This window comes from Zingiber officinale, unplaced genomic scaffold (genome assembly GCF_018446385.1).
Source record: "Zingiber officinale cultivar Zhangliang unplaced genomic scaffold, Zo_v1.1 ctg196, whole genome shotgun sequence".
NCBI classification, from domain to species: Eukaryota; Viridiplantae; Streptophyta; class Magnoliopsida; order Zingiberales; family Zingiberaceae; genus Zingiber; species Zingiber officinale.
In genome coordinates this window covers 62,339-79,879 of record NW_024589879.1, presented here as the reverse complement: position 1 = coordinate 79,879, position 17,541 = coordinate 62,339, and the positions used below count along the sequence as shown (strand labels likewise).

The window sequence follows — 17,541 nt, the reverse complement described above, 5'->3', positions numbered from 1 at the left end:
AGTCAAAATTTTCCATGCATGTAAATTGCTAAGCTATTATGAAGATACATTAAATTAGATGTAGACTCATGAGGAAACTAAGAAATTAAGATTGGTAATGTAGTTTGTCATCTCCATGGCGTGTTATTTCACATGTCAAGTGTATGTGATATTGATAGTCAGTATTTAGTGTATTTCTTAATTATTTTAAATTCTAGATCATTAATCAGACCAATAATTAATGAGCTTTAGGATGAAGACACTTTCTGGTCCTTCTAAAATGATCTTCTATTTCAGGATAAAGATGAAGAGATACTACAAGTTATATATAAAATTATCCTCTGATGCCTTTACTAACCATTTACTGCATTTCCTTTACCTCTCTTATTAGAAATTTTTTGGCTTTAATTTAATGTATTCTTTAATCAAACAGAAACTCCATTCACTGCAAATAATTCATCCCCCAAGGTGAGATTGAATAAGTTGTTTCTGGTTATTCTCCTCTTCTATTTGGCAATTTATATTAATCTCATGTTTCCCTTTGATTTAAATTCAGAGAATGGGCCATACATCATCAAAATTAGCCATTGCTTCAGATTCGAAGTTAATAAACTCAGTGGCCTTAATTCCTTTGTCATCTGCATCTAGAGCAGATCTGTCATCTTCTTTGAGTGATTCTTTGCCGTCTAATCCAACTTTAACAAGGAAGCTGTTCCAATCACCCGGCCATGAACTCTCACAGGAGATATCTGACAGCAGAATAGCATCCCTTCAATCTGTTGATGAGAACAGCTCTGCTGGAGCAAGGCCATCGTTTGTGCTCTCTTCCTGCAGCAATGACTTCTCCATAGGTGGTTCCCATGGTGGGTCTTCTGATGCCTGGTCCACGCGGGCATTCTTTGAGCTTGTGGCTTCTTCAAATAAGGAAAGATGGTCAGCTGACAGTGTCAACCTTACATCATGTAGAAGCCAACGAGCTTGCTCAAATCCTCCGGATACACCTCCTCATCAGAAGATTTGCAAAGCATGCTCAAAGCGATTAACAGGGCACTGTGTGGTTGCTGTTTTGGTTTGTGGTCATCTTTATCATTCCGAATGTTTGGAGAAAGTTACTATTGAAACCAACCGATACGACCCACCTTGCCCTGTCTGTACGCATGGAGAAAAATCTGCAATAAGGCTATTCGAGAAGGCTGGCATGGACATAATCAAATCTTGCAAGGGTAAAATGGCAGAAACTGATGCACTTGGAGACGCTCAGTCTGATGATGGGAAGGGGGCTCGAAAAAACCTCAAGATAGGAACCAATTCGAAGTGCAGATCTTACAGAAGGTCTTTCTTGAAGCAGTATTTTTCCCTTGCTAAACCATCACAATCAACATCCAGAGGTGGACCTAAGATGAAGAAAGGATTCTGGGAAAAATATCGTCGCGAGTGAAGATTCGAATCATCAGTAAGTTTTAGAAGCAGGTTAGGCTGTGGCAAAATCATTCTGATCCCGCATTGCCATGCCACATAGAATGGAAAAAAAAGCATCACAAAATTAGTTTGCTGTTCACCTAGTAGATCAATATGCAGAGAAACAGGTGAAGCTGGGAGAAAATGAAGCCCTGAATCAAGCCCCTTCAATAATTTCCCCCTTTCTGTGAAATATTTGATTCTAGGGCACCTGGTAGTAGTATCTCAGAATTTATTTTAATTGTTGGCAAATCTGCTGTCTAAAATTTGGCACTCCCAGTGACTTTGGGGAGCATAGGCTGAGTGATTGTATGCTATATACGCTCATCTTGATATAGAACTTGTCTTCTGGTCGCCAATGTTTTTAATTTTAATATTTGATTAATTTTAGAGATGATGGAGCCGGTTTTATGAAAGTTTTTCATTAATTATCATGTAAATCAAGAAGCACAGATGACATGAATTTTTGAAACTTGCCAAGTGTAAGTTTAGGAAATGTTTATTATTTAGTTTCAGGAAATGTTTGCTCTACTTATCAATTGCCTGGCTTGAGTTTGCTTGCAATAGGAATGCATATTACTATTATTATTTTGAGTATCGAGGAAAAAAATCTCAATTTTTTTTTTAAAGATAGATATATAAATTTATAATATATTATTTTTATTTTTATAGATTTATCATTTTATGTGTCTATTTTTTCCATTGTAAATCATTTTTCTTAAAATAAATAGCATCTAAGATGAGTAAATAATATAACTTTCTTATTGGAATGAAAAAAAAATATAATTATTAATTTATAGAAGGCAACCCCTGTCCTAAATGATAACACCTTATAATTATATTATTTTTAAATTATAAAATAATATTTTAAATTTTATGGATAAATCATGGGCAAAAATTTAAAAAGGATGTTTTTAATTAGGGTCCCTTCCTTCTAAAACTATTCTAATTTCAACTTTTTCAACATTATTATAGCAACTTGATACTTTTTATATATATATATTTTATAAATTTAATCAAAATTATTTTAAATGTATTTTAAAAAAATAAATTTATTATAAAATTAGAATAGCAACCTGATTGTAGCGATCATTTAAAGTAATTTGATTTTTTTATAATGATTTGATTTTTTTTAAAAAAAATAATTAAGATTAAATAATATTAACTAGGTAAGTAAAAAAATTTATATAAAAATGTATGCATAATATTTTTTTTGAAGAAATTAAATTTTAATTTTACACGTTGTCATTCCGAAAAGGATCGACTTCAGGTAAATGAACTAAGTAATTATGAACAACTATGGACTTGAGTTTAGTAAGATTATTTATGTTCGCTCAATATATAAGATTAATTAAACAAACAACTTTAAATAAAACAAATAAATTTGAACATATATGTATTTATTATGTTAACGTTCGTAAACAACGTTAATGAACAATGTTCACGAACCATATTTATTAATAAAGCTCTTTTCAATATACTAAATAAATAATAAAATAAATAAATAAATAAATTAAAATTATTAATCTTAATAACCAATCAAACAATTAAAAGTTTCACACAATCAAACAAGCTTGAATTGAGAGTTTGATAACATCTAAACGAACCAAACTCAAATCAAGCTCAAGCCAAACTCGAACCAAGCTCAAGCCAAACTTGAATTGAGAGCTTGATATCCCCAGGGCGTAGCATAGTTGGGGGTGCATGATTTCGTGGCCGAGAGATCCAGAGTTCGATCATCGGGATGTCATTGCCTGGGCATCCCGGCTATGCGCTTTCAGCTATGTATCTACATTTACTTCCCTCTATATCCGTGGGACCGGCTTTAAGGGGGTCGCTGATGTGGCTGTTCTATATTTTTTTTTGAATTGAGAGCTTGATAATATTTAAACGAACCAAGCTTCAAACAAGCTCAAACTCGTAAAAAATAAACCAAACTTTTGAAATGAATGTTGAAGTTTAACTTGATTTATTTTAAATTTAGCTCGACTCGACTTGACTTAGATATCTTATCAAATAAATTTAAATACCCCAAAAATCTCGTTTACAGCCGTGCAGTTCCATGCCTCCATCCCACAATTAGGTAAGTAAATAAATAATAATAATAATAATAATAATAATAATAAAATTACCCTGAGATAGCATCGCCGCGACCGTAGCCGACAACCGCCCCATCACCGCCTCCGGCTTGTCACCAACGGCTCCTCCGCCCACGCCACACCATCGATCCCCGCAGGCGCCACCCGTGCACCTCTTCCCCCAGATCTGCCACCATCTCACCGCTGCGCCGGCCCAAGCCCCAGTGGGCGGCGCTCATTCGGGACGCAACCTCTGATAGCCCAGCCTGCAGTCTCGGCAGCCGAGTCACGAATCCTCAGTTCGCCCCAATCCGAACCAGAGAATTTCCATTCCGGACCAACCCTCGTTGGCTTGTTCACCATACGAGAAAAGGTGGCTTCCGAAGGAGATTGAGTCTCTTCCGTTGTCAAACCGGAGCCGAGATCTCCTAGACCTTGGCCCCCATCCTGCCTCAGGTACGTAACGACGTATTCAAATTTCAAATGGACAGTGGTTAACAACTCGATGATCTTTGTTCTTTGATTAATTTTACTTGTACAATCATCCTTTTTCTCCCCTTTGACCAGAAAACTGCTTTATCTCAAGGTATATTGTTGATAATCTTTGGTTGCACAGGAATGCCGAGCGGTGGGAGTTCACTAACTTTTGGGTTCTTCACTTCTGCGTTTCTCCGTTTCGGTCTAGGTACATTACACCTTATTACTGTCGGTCTTCATTATCTGACTTAGTGTACGGAAGGATAGATTACCAAATCTAGCATAAGCTCTTGTTTCTCTTCTTTGTTAGGTTCTATTCCTGATTATGTTTCAAAGTCTAGCGATAAATCAGATCTCTCACTCCATTCAGCCAATCTAACATGAAGAATAAGAGAAATGACGCCAATAACTGCTTGATATTGAGAATACAAAGAATTTATTTGTTTGTTTATATGTGCTGCTTCTTTTCATCCTTAGGACCCTCAAGGTTTTAATGATTTAATGTCATAACGATTTACATGCATAAAGTTAGCATAATGGTTTTGTTGGGAAACACATATTACTTTGTTGTTTATATTATCACTAAGGTTTGAAAAACGTATGCAAATGCTCTATGGTCAATTTACCACATAACACATGCAGTAGACAGGGGTATGTGCAGATACTATTCAAAATATTAAAAAAAATATATATTTTGATAAAATTCTATGAGACTCACATATATACGATAAAGTATACTAATTACTGCATCCAATTCATACTTTCACATAGAATATATATATCGATCATTTAATGCAAAAACATATGAAATATAATAGTCAATATTAATCCATCGTGTAAAATATATCATGCGTATAAGCATGCATATGGTTAATATATAAAAATCTTTATCATTTGCAAGATAAGAATTTGAGTTAACATTTACAATTACAAGTTATAAGCTATGGAATAGGGTACCGTATGCTTTTAAGTTGATTAGGTCTAGTTTAAATTGGTTCAAATTAACCACAGGTTTTTTTCTCTCAAAAAAATTGCATATGCAGATTGCATATGTGGCCATTAGCTTCTGCTATGTGCTCCCTTTTTAAACCCACTTAGGAGGCCACATAAAACCATGAGTGTCACTTGCACTTGTCCTTCTTGATCGCCACGCAAATGATTTATTTTTACAAGATGACTGGTGTTTCTAGTCTCTTGTGCCATTTTACTTTTCTTACATTAAACCTGTCCATGTGTGTATCTTTCTTAATATTTCCCTTGTTTCTGTTTTTTCTCTCACTGTTCAACAGCAACCTTCTTGCACTTCTACTACGTCACATCTCTCACGGTGCCAAGTTCTAGCTGTTACGCCTTGGATAATACTAGTCGCCTTGTTGATTTTGTATCCTCACTCTAAATGATAAACACTAGACTATATGCTTAAATTGTCATCATTTGGAGATTCTTCATGGATTGTTTTCTTTGAGCTGCTAGTAGACTGAGTGGACTGGCCATACTTTTGAATATGATGGAAAGGTACGAAATGATCACTTTTTTGAACAATTCCATTCTTTAGAATTAATAACTGATGGTTTTAGTGAGAATACCTTGACCAAGTCTCTTTTAATATAGCCAAATTTTACTTTGTATAATTTCACTCACAAGCCAAAACAAGTGTTCTTTCTGCCTAATTACTAGGATATATGTTTTAGCTCAACTTCTGAATTATATCCTTGGTTTGTTATATTCCAAGAATTAAAATTTTGTCAGGGATTCTACTCAGCTATATCACTGTTTCTGTAATCTCATAATGATTCTTTGAGGGCAGAAGGAGAGATTAAGGAGATACTTCTATAGAAAGATTTAATCTGCATGAAACAAATTACATCAGAAGCTTATATAACATTGAGACATGGCATCATAAGCATGTCTTACTGAAGCAAATAATTTATCCTACCATGTGATACAACATAAAATTAAAGCAACTATTGCACCCAAAGAATTAAAGTTCATTCTGTGCCAGTTGACATGGTTAAAGTTTTTCATTCTGCCCGCCAATTGACACACAACAAGGCACGAGACACACATAGTTGCAAGAATTGCAATTACCTTCCTCCTCTATGAGCCTTCCTTCGCTAGTGAGAAAGGAGACTAGGGTTCCACAATGAGTGGGACTTCTTCAAGGTATGCGGTATGCCTCTTCCTATCCCTCGTTCACCTCCTCTACCTTGTAATGCTCTTCCTTTGCCTCCTCCTCCTTTATCGGCCCTCTTCTCTTCCTCCTTCGTCATTGCTCCTCTTCCTTTGCCTCTTCCTCTTCTGTGGATGCTTTCTCCGCCTCCTCAAAGAGACCGACACCTAATCTAAACGAAACAGTTTTGTTCCAATATCTACTCAAAACTTTAAACCTTGAGTGCATCATGTATGCACATTGGATGTTTTTTAGCACTGCTCAATAGATTAAACTGAAAGATGTACAGGAAATATAAGAGAACATTATGGCATGAAGGGGTGACCAACTATGGAATTCTCAACAACCAACAAGAATCAAATACAAAATGCTTGGATGGCGAAATGGATATGTGGGTTTCTTTGGTTGTAAGATTATGTGGTCTTACACTAAGAAGCTATAGGTGTTATTGTAAAAAAGGTGAAGCAACATGAATACAAATGATCAATGTGGCCTTCCTTGATGCTAGGTCTTTGTGTTTGATCAATTTGGCAAAGTCTACTAAAACACTAGAAGTATGTTTGGGTTGTAATGAACAAGTTATGAAGTTGAATTACAAATTAGGGATTTTTTGGAATCTAATGTTCGAGGATCTTCTTGAGATGATTATTGCAGGTCATATGAAGAGGGCAGTAACCAAAATCTATTAGATGTGCTCCAATATGAAAGAATGACCTTTATCCCTACTAGATTTTTACTCTAGCATGTATAATTTTTTGTAATACCCATCTCTAATATTGCAATTCCTTTTCTTTCATATTTTAGTCATGTAAAATATAATCCTTAGAATAGAGCATTAGTAAGTTTTCCATATACATGTGTATCATTGAATCTACAGTTTGTCCGTGTATATATAGGATGCTGATTTGGTGGTTCGATTCTGCAAGGATGTGGAGCGCTGTTCTCAAGCGGTAAGGATGTGAGCTCTATGCTCATTCTGTGACTTCTTTTTCTATTTGCTTGTATTTAGACTGCTAATTCTTACTACAGTGATGTTGTCAGTATACCAAATTGGAAAAATTAATGGTGTTGATGAAGGACTGTTGGAACATATTTTATAAAACCTTCAACAGAGATCTGTAGATGCACCAATTATTTATTTTATTCTATTTGTCAAAACCTTTATGGAGAGCCGAAGAAGACAATATTAGAGGCATTATTATTGAATTCGGTGTTTATTAAGTTTGACTAATGATATCACTGTCCCAAGGCAATTCACTGGTGACAAAAGGTTCATGTTGCTGATCCCAACTTGTTGGGACCTTAATTTTGCTTTACTGTCATCATTTTTCTTCTACATTCTTCAGCTAATTCTGCTTCTTAACCACATATGCTATTTTGAAATTTCTTTGTTCAGTGATATGGAATATTGATTAATGAACACATATATTAGCATTAGGTGAAAACTTGATGATTTGATTGCTTACTAGCCAAAACCACAAATGGTATTAAGTCATGCTAAGGAAATATTCTTTATGTATTAGCCACGTCATTTCTGATGGATTGCCACACAATATCTCATTAATCAGCACTGTTCTTTGCTCTAATATTTCACTTGCAGAGGGATATATAAAGCAGTTACAGAAACTGGGTCATTATGATTATGTGTCTGAACCTTGGACTTCAATTCAAATTAAACTTCTTAGATTTATAATGTCAGTGTCTTTCTACTTTTTCTTTGTCAGATTTTAACAAAGTCAACCTACTATTGTTTTCATGAGAAAGGAAAATACTTTTTGAGCTATGTATTGATAACTTCAACATTTCTGCACATCTAAATGTATCTTCTGTTCAGAACACAAACATAATTTGCCACTCCATTTTGTAGGGATATATAGATTTTGGCCGTTATGAAACTTCAAACTATTTTGCAGCTGGTTCAGCACCAGTAGACTTTGTTCAGGTACATATGCAAAAAATGAGGTGAAAACTTTTGGCCCATATTCGCTCAATTTTGTTTCTGTACCTATTGATGTCAAAATATATATCCTAGATGGATATTAATGAAGACTCAACAACAGATTGACTTGTTGGGATAAGGCAGTTGTTCTTTAACTGGTTTTGATTTGTTGGGGCATGTCATTGGTCAAAAATCAAGAGGGCACTGCACCCTAATTATCAGAATCATAAGGGCGCCTTTTTTTTAAAAAAAAGTCAAAAGGATGTCCCATCATATTTTTCATACCGAATATAACCTTATTCCAATGCTGTTGTAGAAGGTATGACGTTCGATATGGTTTTGAATCTACTATGTTTTGTATGATTTTGCTCAACCGATGTGCTTGAAGCATCAGCCACCTTATTGATTTGATATATCCTTATAAACTTACAGATGATTTTAGTTCCATCACTTGCCATCTGATCTTAATTTGTCACTTCAGGGGTATTACAATGGAGACTTGCAAAATTGTGAACATAGTTTTGACCAAATGGGTCGTATATCTCAGGTTGGTTCATGGTATTCCACATAGTTCTTGGCTTTTATCAACTAACTATAATATATAATTCTATTTAATTTTGACCTCTTTTGTCCTGTGTTTTTTAGGTAGATATTATATGTGGAAGTTGCTTAAATGGAGCATGTACAGGTCAGTGCCTTTCATTTTAATCTCTGTTTTGTATAAAGCAAGGAAACATCTAAAGAAAATGAAAGCTAGAGAAAACAATCTCATAGGTAAAAAAATTATGAAATATTTATCTCCTTAGAGGAAAGGAAACTCAACTTTAAAAGATTGTTTTTAAAATGTAGAAAAAGCTTTAATGAAAATTAATTTAAACAATTATTTAAATTTTTTTTTTTTTTTTTGCTTGGATTTGAGCTCTACATGCATGCAAAAGTAAGTTTTCTATTCAAATCAGATAGAAGTAATATAGAGAAAAATTGAGAAAAGATCTTCCCTATCTTTTTCATCCCTCCCACTTTACACCAAAGGAAATAGAGGAAAGGCTCTTTTTCCTACAAAGGAAATAAATAACTAGGAAAAGAAAGAGGGAAGGGAAAAAAAACTCATATGAAAAGAATTGTGAACTAATTTTTGTCTCTCTCTTTCCTTGGAGAGAAGGAAAGAGGAAGGAAACTTAAGCTTCAAAACCTTATTTGTTAAAAATAAAAAAATTAACAATAATTTAAAAAGATAATATTTTTTAAAAAATTAAGGTTGAATTGGAACTCCATTAAACACAAAAGTGAGCCTTCTGGTCCCCAATTGAACTGAAACAATATAGAGAAAAATTGGGGATTCCCCAATCTTTTCCTTCCCTCTTTTTCTGCTAATGAAGTCCGATGAAAAGTGCGGTTGGAGAAATCTTACCTTACTTTATTTTTGGTTTCTCTCCCTAGTAGGAAATACAAATTTCTATTTGGATGGATATGTAAATCTTTGACAGTGTGCATATTTGTTGTATATGGTTGCTGGTCACTGCTTTAAAATCCTGGTAACTATATACGGATATAGAAATATAAATGCTTTAAATCCTTTAGTGGTTTCCAAGCATAGGGCCTTACCCATTTTCTAGCATAAGGTCGTGAGGCAATTAAACCAAGGCTTTTATCCTGCTTAAGTACTTGTGCATATATTTTATCAAGATAGTAAGATATTTATAACTAGGACCCTATACTCAGTTGTACCTCTTAGTATCAGAAGATAAGTAATATTCAACATTAAACAGTAGCTTGCATTAGGTCTAATATTGGTCTTGATCCTTATTTTAATCCCGTACATATCAACTAGGTACAATCAGTGACCTGAACGTTGCATTATTCCACACTTTTATCCTTTAACCATTTTCAAACAAGGGCACATTAAATCTATCCAAGGCTTATATACTGCTCAAGAACTGGTGTCTATATTTTATCAGGATAATATGATACTTATAACAAGGACCCTATACTCAATCATATCTCTTAGTTTCGGAAGCTAACTAATGTTTGGCACTAAATAGTACCATGCATTAGGTCTAATATTGGTCTTGGTCCTTATAATCCTGTGCATATCAACTGTGTACAATTAGTGACTTAAACCTTGTATTATGTTACACTGTGAATAAGCATTTAACTTTTACAGTTTTGTGTTGTTTTTCTTTACATTTTGCTGATTGTCAGAATTTTTGCAGGGCAATCTGGTTGCATATGTAGTGTAAGCTATGATGAATCTCTATGCAGGTATGTTAATTTGACTTGTCTTTTTTAATCCTTTTATGTTTTGACATTTTTGTTTTACTTATGACTTCATGTTGTTGTCTTATATTCTTCCCAAGAAAGATAAAACATTTTCTTTTCTTGTTATATTGGATAAATTTGAGAGCAGACAATATTTACTATTCATAGCTATGTCAGATGCAGTGATATTGTTCTTTACAATAGGCTTGTAAGATTCTAATGGATGAGGAGTCTAGATCATTGCAAATTTGGTCCTTTCATGTCTTTGTGAGTTGGCCAATTTTTTGTTCATGGAAAACCTGCCCAGATAATCTGATTATCTGCTTCTTCTGGTCCTTTCTAGCTCTCAGATCCATGTTTGGCTTTTGAACATCTTCCTGCATTAGGTATCTTGGTTCATGATGATTTTCTCGTCCAGATAAGATTCTCAATGATTAGACTAAATTGGATTGTTTTACATGCTTGGCTTGGTCAGCGCAATTTATCAAGCTGACCTAAAGCACAAGCATGTCTGCATCCACAGAATTGTTCAAATAGATCTTGAATGTCAAATTTTATAAGCTGGACTCCATGAGTGGTCACATTAGTTGGACCAAAATCATATTAGACAGATTGCTGCTTTGTTCAGTGTATCATGCATATACTCACATAGTTAGGGTCAAATATGAATCCACTTGCCAAAAACTAGCCTTGACCATTTTAAATTATAATATTAAGTGATGCTGAACCAGGAAATTTGAGTCAGTTCACTACTCTTACATACTGAGTGACAGCCTCATCAATTGATTGGAACTGAAAGAATATTAATTTCAGCTGACTTCTATTAGAGCAATAATGCATATGTTGTTACTATCTTAAGCCTGTCAATTGATTACTCTTTTTTCTTTCTTTATGAACTAGGGTGCATGCTCAACTAGCAATTCCATGCACTAATCGTGGTTCTCGAGTATTTGAAGGTTTTACTGTTGGTTTTCATCCTCGCTCATGGGAAATTGTAATACTAAATCTGCATTCTATTTTATGGCATTTTCTCTCTGTTGTTGAGTACAAGAATTCTCATTTGACTTTTGGAACAGGTGTCCAATGGAATGACTCAACTAGGATACGAGAAGCTTCATAATGAATTCAGGTGTTGTGCTCTTGGAAAATAAGTAGTTTTATAGCACTGTAATTCTCAAAATTATTGCCAGTCTTTCATTGTTTGATTGATTGATCCTCATTGTTATGTTGCTATAATGCTATTCACTATTCTCCAATGTTTTATTTTATTAAAAAAAATACCCGTATGAAGATGTTAATTTCTCAAGAAAAAATTGTGGATTTGGTTTCCTGAAAAATTATAGTAGCAACAAAGAAGATTGACCTTAACTACCTATGAAGATGTTGATAGGACCTTTGCGATTGGCTAGAGGGGGGTGAATAGTCTTTCTTCGATTTTTCGCCTACAACTTGTTAGTGGAAGCAAATAGAAAGAAATGAAAAGAAAGAAAACAAGAAGGCAATGCTAATTCCTTGGTTTACTTATTCTCCACCTCCTTGAGGTGACTAATCCAAGGCACACACCCACACAATCAAGCTCCAATATGAACTTCTCCTTCTTGTTATCACAAACAAAGGTGGAGAAACCTTCACAAGAAATGCCTCTTCCTCTTACAAGATGAGATCTAGGTTTAGGAGGAAGAGACTCAAATTTTTTTTCTTTGAAATCACTTGGAGAGCTCTCTTTTTGCTTAGCACAATGAGTATCTGAAAAGTTATTTTTGTTACAGTGATCTCCCCTCTTTTATTCGTCTTCAAAAGTTACCGTTTCTCACATAACCGTCATCGTTGATCAATTGAGAACATCTCTGATCAATTCAGATATAGCCGTTGAGCTTCATCGATCGATCGGATCAAAACCTGGATCGATTTAGCCGCATGTTGCATTGGTACAGAAATGAATTGAATCGATCGGCCGATCGATTCAAATGCTTTCTGCACAAACACAGTGCACTGCTGAATCGATCAGCCGATCGATTGGAGGAATCAATATTAAGTTGTTCAATAATTAAGAACTTCTATAAAATCAATATACAATTTATTTTTAAATTATACACAATAAATATATTTATCTAATAATTACTATATATAAATAAAAAAATATTGAAACCGTATCGGCACAACACGATACGATATCGAAACCATATCGTTCCGGTCTAGGACCGAAACCTCGGCACGGGTTGAGATTTTAAACCTCGGCACGGGCTGAGATTACTTCCACATTTGATGTTTTAGGTTTAGGGTTATGCATTGATTTTTATATACCATGTAATGTATCTCTTAACCAACAAGAATTTTAGTGGAGCATTCCTTTCCCTAATTAAGACGGTATCAAAGTCCCTCTTCTATGGTTAGGATTTTCAGGAAAGTAATCCTGTTAGAGGGAGACCAACAATTTTAGCAACAGTATCCCCTCATCTGTCTTCCTTTCCTCCTATCTTCAGAGTCCTAGCCTACTTATCTTTGTTTTAGTCTCGTTCATGAGTTGAAACTTCTGTCTGAGAGTGAGCATGAGCTCAAATCATCCATGGTAGCAGTTTTCTTCCTTTGTTGAAGAAATTGCTAAATCCCCTGTTTGCCTGCTCCTTGCCCCCATGACTAGTCATGGCCTGACAAGGAGACTTATCTTTGAATACACGACAAGGGATTCCTCTATTCTAGATTATTCCTAGGTTTCTGTCATCATCAGTGCTCTACAGCCTAGGTGAGTTAGTCTCAGATTTGCTCTTCCTCATTTTATTTCCTCCTAGCATTTGTCGCTTACTCCCCTCCTTGTCACTGAATCTGGGTCTATTTGTGTTAATGTCTAAGCAATCTCCTTGCATGAGAGTAAGCTATAATAGGTGGTGCCGTCTTCTAACTCCTGCCTCTGCAAAAGATAAGCATACCCATGCTGATTGAGCATGTGAATGACATCTCCTGATTTACTTGTCCTTGCTCATTTGTTTCAGAGGGTTTCCTCCTTGTTCATTCCTCTGCTCACGCTTATTCACCTCTTCATTGCTTCTTGGCGGCCAAACATCAGTTTACTGCCCATGGATTTTTAGACTCGAGCAATACCAGCAACACCATGGTATCAACTTGAGATTACTGCAGCATCATGCTTAGTCCGGTTCAGTTAGTCTCCAACAACCTGCCTTCAGAACTCTTCCTCCACAAGAGATCACTGCTATATGTGAGTCTTATTCCTTTGCTAGATCCAGATGGTGCTACTTTCATTCAGTTTTGAACATCTCTCCTTGCTTGCTTCTTTGAATCTTTCCTCTTTCTATATGGAGCCACTTCGAAGTTAGTATGCCATCTTCCAATAGTTCTAGGTCTTGATGCCTTTTTTTCAGTAAATCTGACCAGATTTCTTTGCTTTCAACCTTCTTCTAGCATCAGAAACAATGTCCTTATCTCATCCTCTTACCATTGGCTTCATTCATGCCTCCACGATCAGTGATTCAATCTCTTTCCTCCAGAACTGCTCATCTTCTGTCATGTGTGGAGCTACCTTAGTTCCCTCTTCTGCTGCTTTCCTTCCCCTTTATTCAGTTCGCCATGTGCTGTCAATGTTGTCACAAGGAGAAGCCCATTCAAGAGATTTACTAATGGTCTTGCCTCATCCTCTCTGCCGACTCTAGAACCCTTGTTGAATGCTTTCCTTCTCATCTTTCATTAGTTTGCCATGTGTTGTCAATGCCTTTGTGAGGAAAACTCCACTCAAGATATTTTCTCTTAGTGTTTCACCATATCCTTTTTGTCAAGCTAAGATGAGGCTAAATGAATCAGCACCTACATACTTGTCAACGCCTTCAGAGCTTTGCTTCTTAGTGTTTTCACTTTCATCATGGTCATGTCTTAGTTTTCGTGAGAACTTTTCTTATTTATGTAACAAGATGGATATAGATAGTCTTTATGTTCAAGCCCCTGAGGGGAGTCGTAGAAGGATTTAGGGATAGGGCTTTAGTTCCACATTGAGCGTTTTAGGGATAGGGCTTTAGATTGAGTACTATATACCATTTAGATAGATATCTATTAAGAAGAAGATATGAATGGAATAAATCCCACTTAACATAAACTTTAAAGAATGGATCTAAAAATCCTTTTTTTTGACTAATGATATAGCAATGATGATTAGTAAAGAGGCTGGAATCTTCCTAGAAATGGTGAGAAATTTCAGCTTTAATTGTTTACGTTGCTTTCATTGATTAAATTTTATGCCCTGAGGAGATCTGCTCACCAGTATTATAAATTATTATTATGTGCCTCGTTGTTTCAGTATGACTCCCAGAATGACAAGTTGAGTTTTCATGATAAGATATATGTTGATGTGCTCTACTCTGTCAGGCTTATTGTGAATTTTGTATTACTGCAGTTTTGGTACTGAACAGACACATGTATCTCTATATTTGACAGCAAAATTCAGCCTTTCTGGTCTTGTAAGAAAACCACTCATCAAGGTAAACTAATTTTTTTCATCAGGTTGTTAATGACCTTTTTGTATATTAATTATTGGTTCTCTGCTTTTGCAGGTTAACCCAGATAAAGGGCTAGAGGTCAAGTTGACAGGTTCAGCAGAAAATGGCAGAGCCCCTACAACTTTATCACCAACAGTTCTCAATATATATTGGAGATGTATATTTCTTCAGCAGTTTAAACACCTACAACTTTGTCATTAATGATCACCAAGAATGCTTTGCTACTATTTTACAGGTGAAGTAGCTCGTGACACTCCTTATGAAATCGAGATTATGGTACCAGTGGATGGCTATGATCCAATTGGATTCACCCTGACAAAGCTATGCGGTTAGTTTTTCTTTATATATTTGCATGATATCTGTAGTGTTTAATACTTTTAGATGCTATGTAAATAGTGCTGGAATATTTTACCAATGTAAGTTCTCTGCATTGAAAGTCTATAGTTTAACTCTTTCATACTGTGTTGTTGTTATCTGGTTTGGTTTTAAGTGGTTCAAATGTCTGCTTTTTAAATAGTGATGCCTATTGTCCATCGTGGTATAGCATAACAACAGATCAATTATAGTATTTACTTGTCATTTCTGCCACCAGCAGAGCTACTGTAGTCCAGTTTGCTGCATGTTTTTCTCTGTAACAGATCACTATACATGAAAATTTGCAGATTAGTAATCAGTCCATGTATTAGAATTATCTGGATCCCATTTCAAAAACAATATAAAATACCATGGTTTTTAGTGACTTTGATAGTGACATTTGTTAGAGTTGACTGAATGGAATGATGATAACTTGAGTAGGGGTGTAAACGGAAATTAAGTAAATATCAAATTTTCTATACAATTTAAATTTAGTTATTTGTAGAAAAATTTAGAATGACTATAGCATACTATTTATTATACTTTTAACATTCAATTTAAAAGTATTTATGCTATAAATAGTGTTGTTAGATTAGAGAATTCAATATAACTATCATATTTATAAATCTCTGAACACACTAATTGGTATTTGAAATTGTTTGATGCCAATTCTGTAATGCATCATATGCAGATTATAGGCAAGAAAGAGAGGATGATTCTACTAATGGATGGGCTACATTTGGAGTGCTTTCTTGCATGTACGTCAGCAATCAATATTTGACAAATTGCTGGTATTTGATACATATATATGTTTTCTTTTTCTTTTGGAAGTGCCTCCTACGTTCTATTGGTCAAACACAGGTTCAATATCTGACAAAAATAATGTTAGTTAAGTAACGAACATTAGAAGATTTTTATAAGCCACAATTGTTAGTGTTATACCATTGAGAAAGTGTTGGAAAAATATTATGTACGAATGGGATGGATATTTGAGCAATTGTTTATCAAGCGGGTCTAAATAAGCATTTCTCCTTAAATTCTGGTTCTTTCTTCTCATTTTTGTCTTCAGTTATGAAATCTCTATCTGTTTAATTCAGCTTCATTGTCTCCTCTATGATTATTTGCTGTGGAGGGTTTTTCTATAAATCCCGTGTAGAACATCAGGTAATTTACTTGTTAAATTGGCAATACATAGTGAACTTGCTTTGGGAAAATGGATGTGACTTGATAAATTAACCGCACTAATCTGCAGCATGGTCTTGATGCCTTGCCAGGAATTACAGTCCTTTCTGCACTTCTGGATAAGGTGGGTGACTTTTTTGCTAAAGGATGAACATCATTTACTTCCATCTCTTCTACCCTTAGTTCTGATTTGTTACGCAATCAATTCATTAGACATTTAATCATTTTCTTACATTGATCAAGGTATCTGGAAGTCGTAGCTATAGACTAGGAGATGTAGATAGCCATAATTTTGCAAATCAGACATCTTGGGAACGCCCATCTGCTTCAGCACAAGGAAACCCAAGGACAGAGGAGACTAGATATGGGTCAATCTGATAAAAAAAGCATTGATGACTAGGTAAACATGGACTTCTCATTTATAAATACCATGCCACATCGATTTTTTCTATCAATTTGGGAATTTTGATTCTACTTGGCAACTTTAATGTTTTATTTCAGAGAGGTAATTTCGATTTGTTTCATCATATTATGTTACACCAAGGATTTGAAAATATCCCTGGGTGAATATTTCATAAAATTTTCTCCAATGATATGCATTAACACTAATGTAGATCTGTAGTTCACATTGTCATAAGAGGTATGCTGTAGTAGATATAAAGTTCTTGGAAATTTGTTTATGAGCATCGTTTTTAATTCCTGGCAGACTGTCTTTTCTGTCATATTTTTTCCTTTTGTAGATTCACTAGTCCAGAAAAAATGTACATGAAAATTTGAGCTGGGAAGCTGAATGGCGACTGTACACTCTGGATATTCCCTCGCGAAATGATAAAGCAGTTCCGAAGTTGCACTTGAATCCCATTTTTTTGGCAAGTTTCCAACTTGACTCAATTGCATTAGTTTTTTAACCCATCCTTCAATGGCGTGCACATTGTATTGCACGCTTACTTTATCAAGAGGTTATATTAGAGCAAGCTTTATGATATAGCTTTTTTATTTATTTTTCCTTTGGTTTGTTTCAACAAAACTTGTGGAATTCTGATATACTTGGAGATATGGAAATCATGGGCATTATGCTAATTGTGGATGCCTACTACCAATTATTGGTGCTCTCCTTCATCCATGCTAGATCCTTTTCTCAAA

The 17,541-nt window shown here is 35.0% G+C and overlaps 2 protein-coding genes across 4 annotated transcripts; both read left to right on the top strand.

Annotated features, from left to right (window-relative positions):
* The first annotated feature begins 374 nt into the window (after positions 1-374).
* On the top strand, positions 375-1,811 carry LOC122036696. The gene is made up of 2 exons (XM_042596097.1): positions 375-447; positions 536-1,811. Exon 2 carries the CDS (start codon positions 539-541, stop codon positions 1,415-1,417), a length of 879 nt encoding a protein of 292 aa, XP_042452031.1. The 5' UTR covers positions 375-447; positions 536-538; the 3' UTR covers positions 1,418-1,811.
* A 1,757-nt stretch (positions 1,812-3,568) lies between these two features.
* On the top strand, positions 3,569-17,478 carry LOC122036694. 3 transcript variants are annotated; one of them, XM_042596095.1, is made up of 19 exons: positions 3,569-3,971; positions 4,132-4,200; positions 5,282-5,373; positions 5,469-5,507; positions 7,059-7,112; positions 8,030-8,104; positions 8,583-8,648; positions 8,747-8,789; positions 10,315-10,363; positions 11,261-11,354; positions 11,437-11,489; positions 14,760-14,844; positions 14,917-15,019; positions 15,098-15,190; positions 15,908-15,974; positions 16,314-16,380; positions 16,469-16,522; positions 16,642-16,798; positions 17,139-17,478. In XM_042596095.1, exons 2-18 carry the CDS (start codon positions 4,134-4,136, stop codon positions 16,774-16,776), a joined length of 1,236 nt encoding a protein of 411 aa, XP_042452029.1. In that variant the 5' UTR covers positions 3,569-3,971; positions 4,132-4,133; the 3' UTR covers positions 16,777-16,798; positions 17,139-17,478. The 3 variants fall into 3 exon arrangements, with proteins under 3 accessions (XP_042452029.1, XP_042452030.1, XP_042452028.1); XM_042596096.1 differs by having other exon boundaries at positions 17,105-17,478; XM_042596094.1 differs by having other exon boundaries at positions 16,642-17,478.
* Positions 17,479-17,541: the final 63 nt, after the last annotated feature.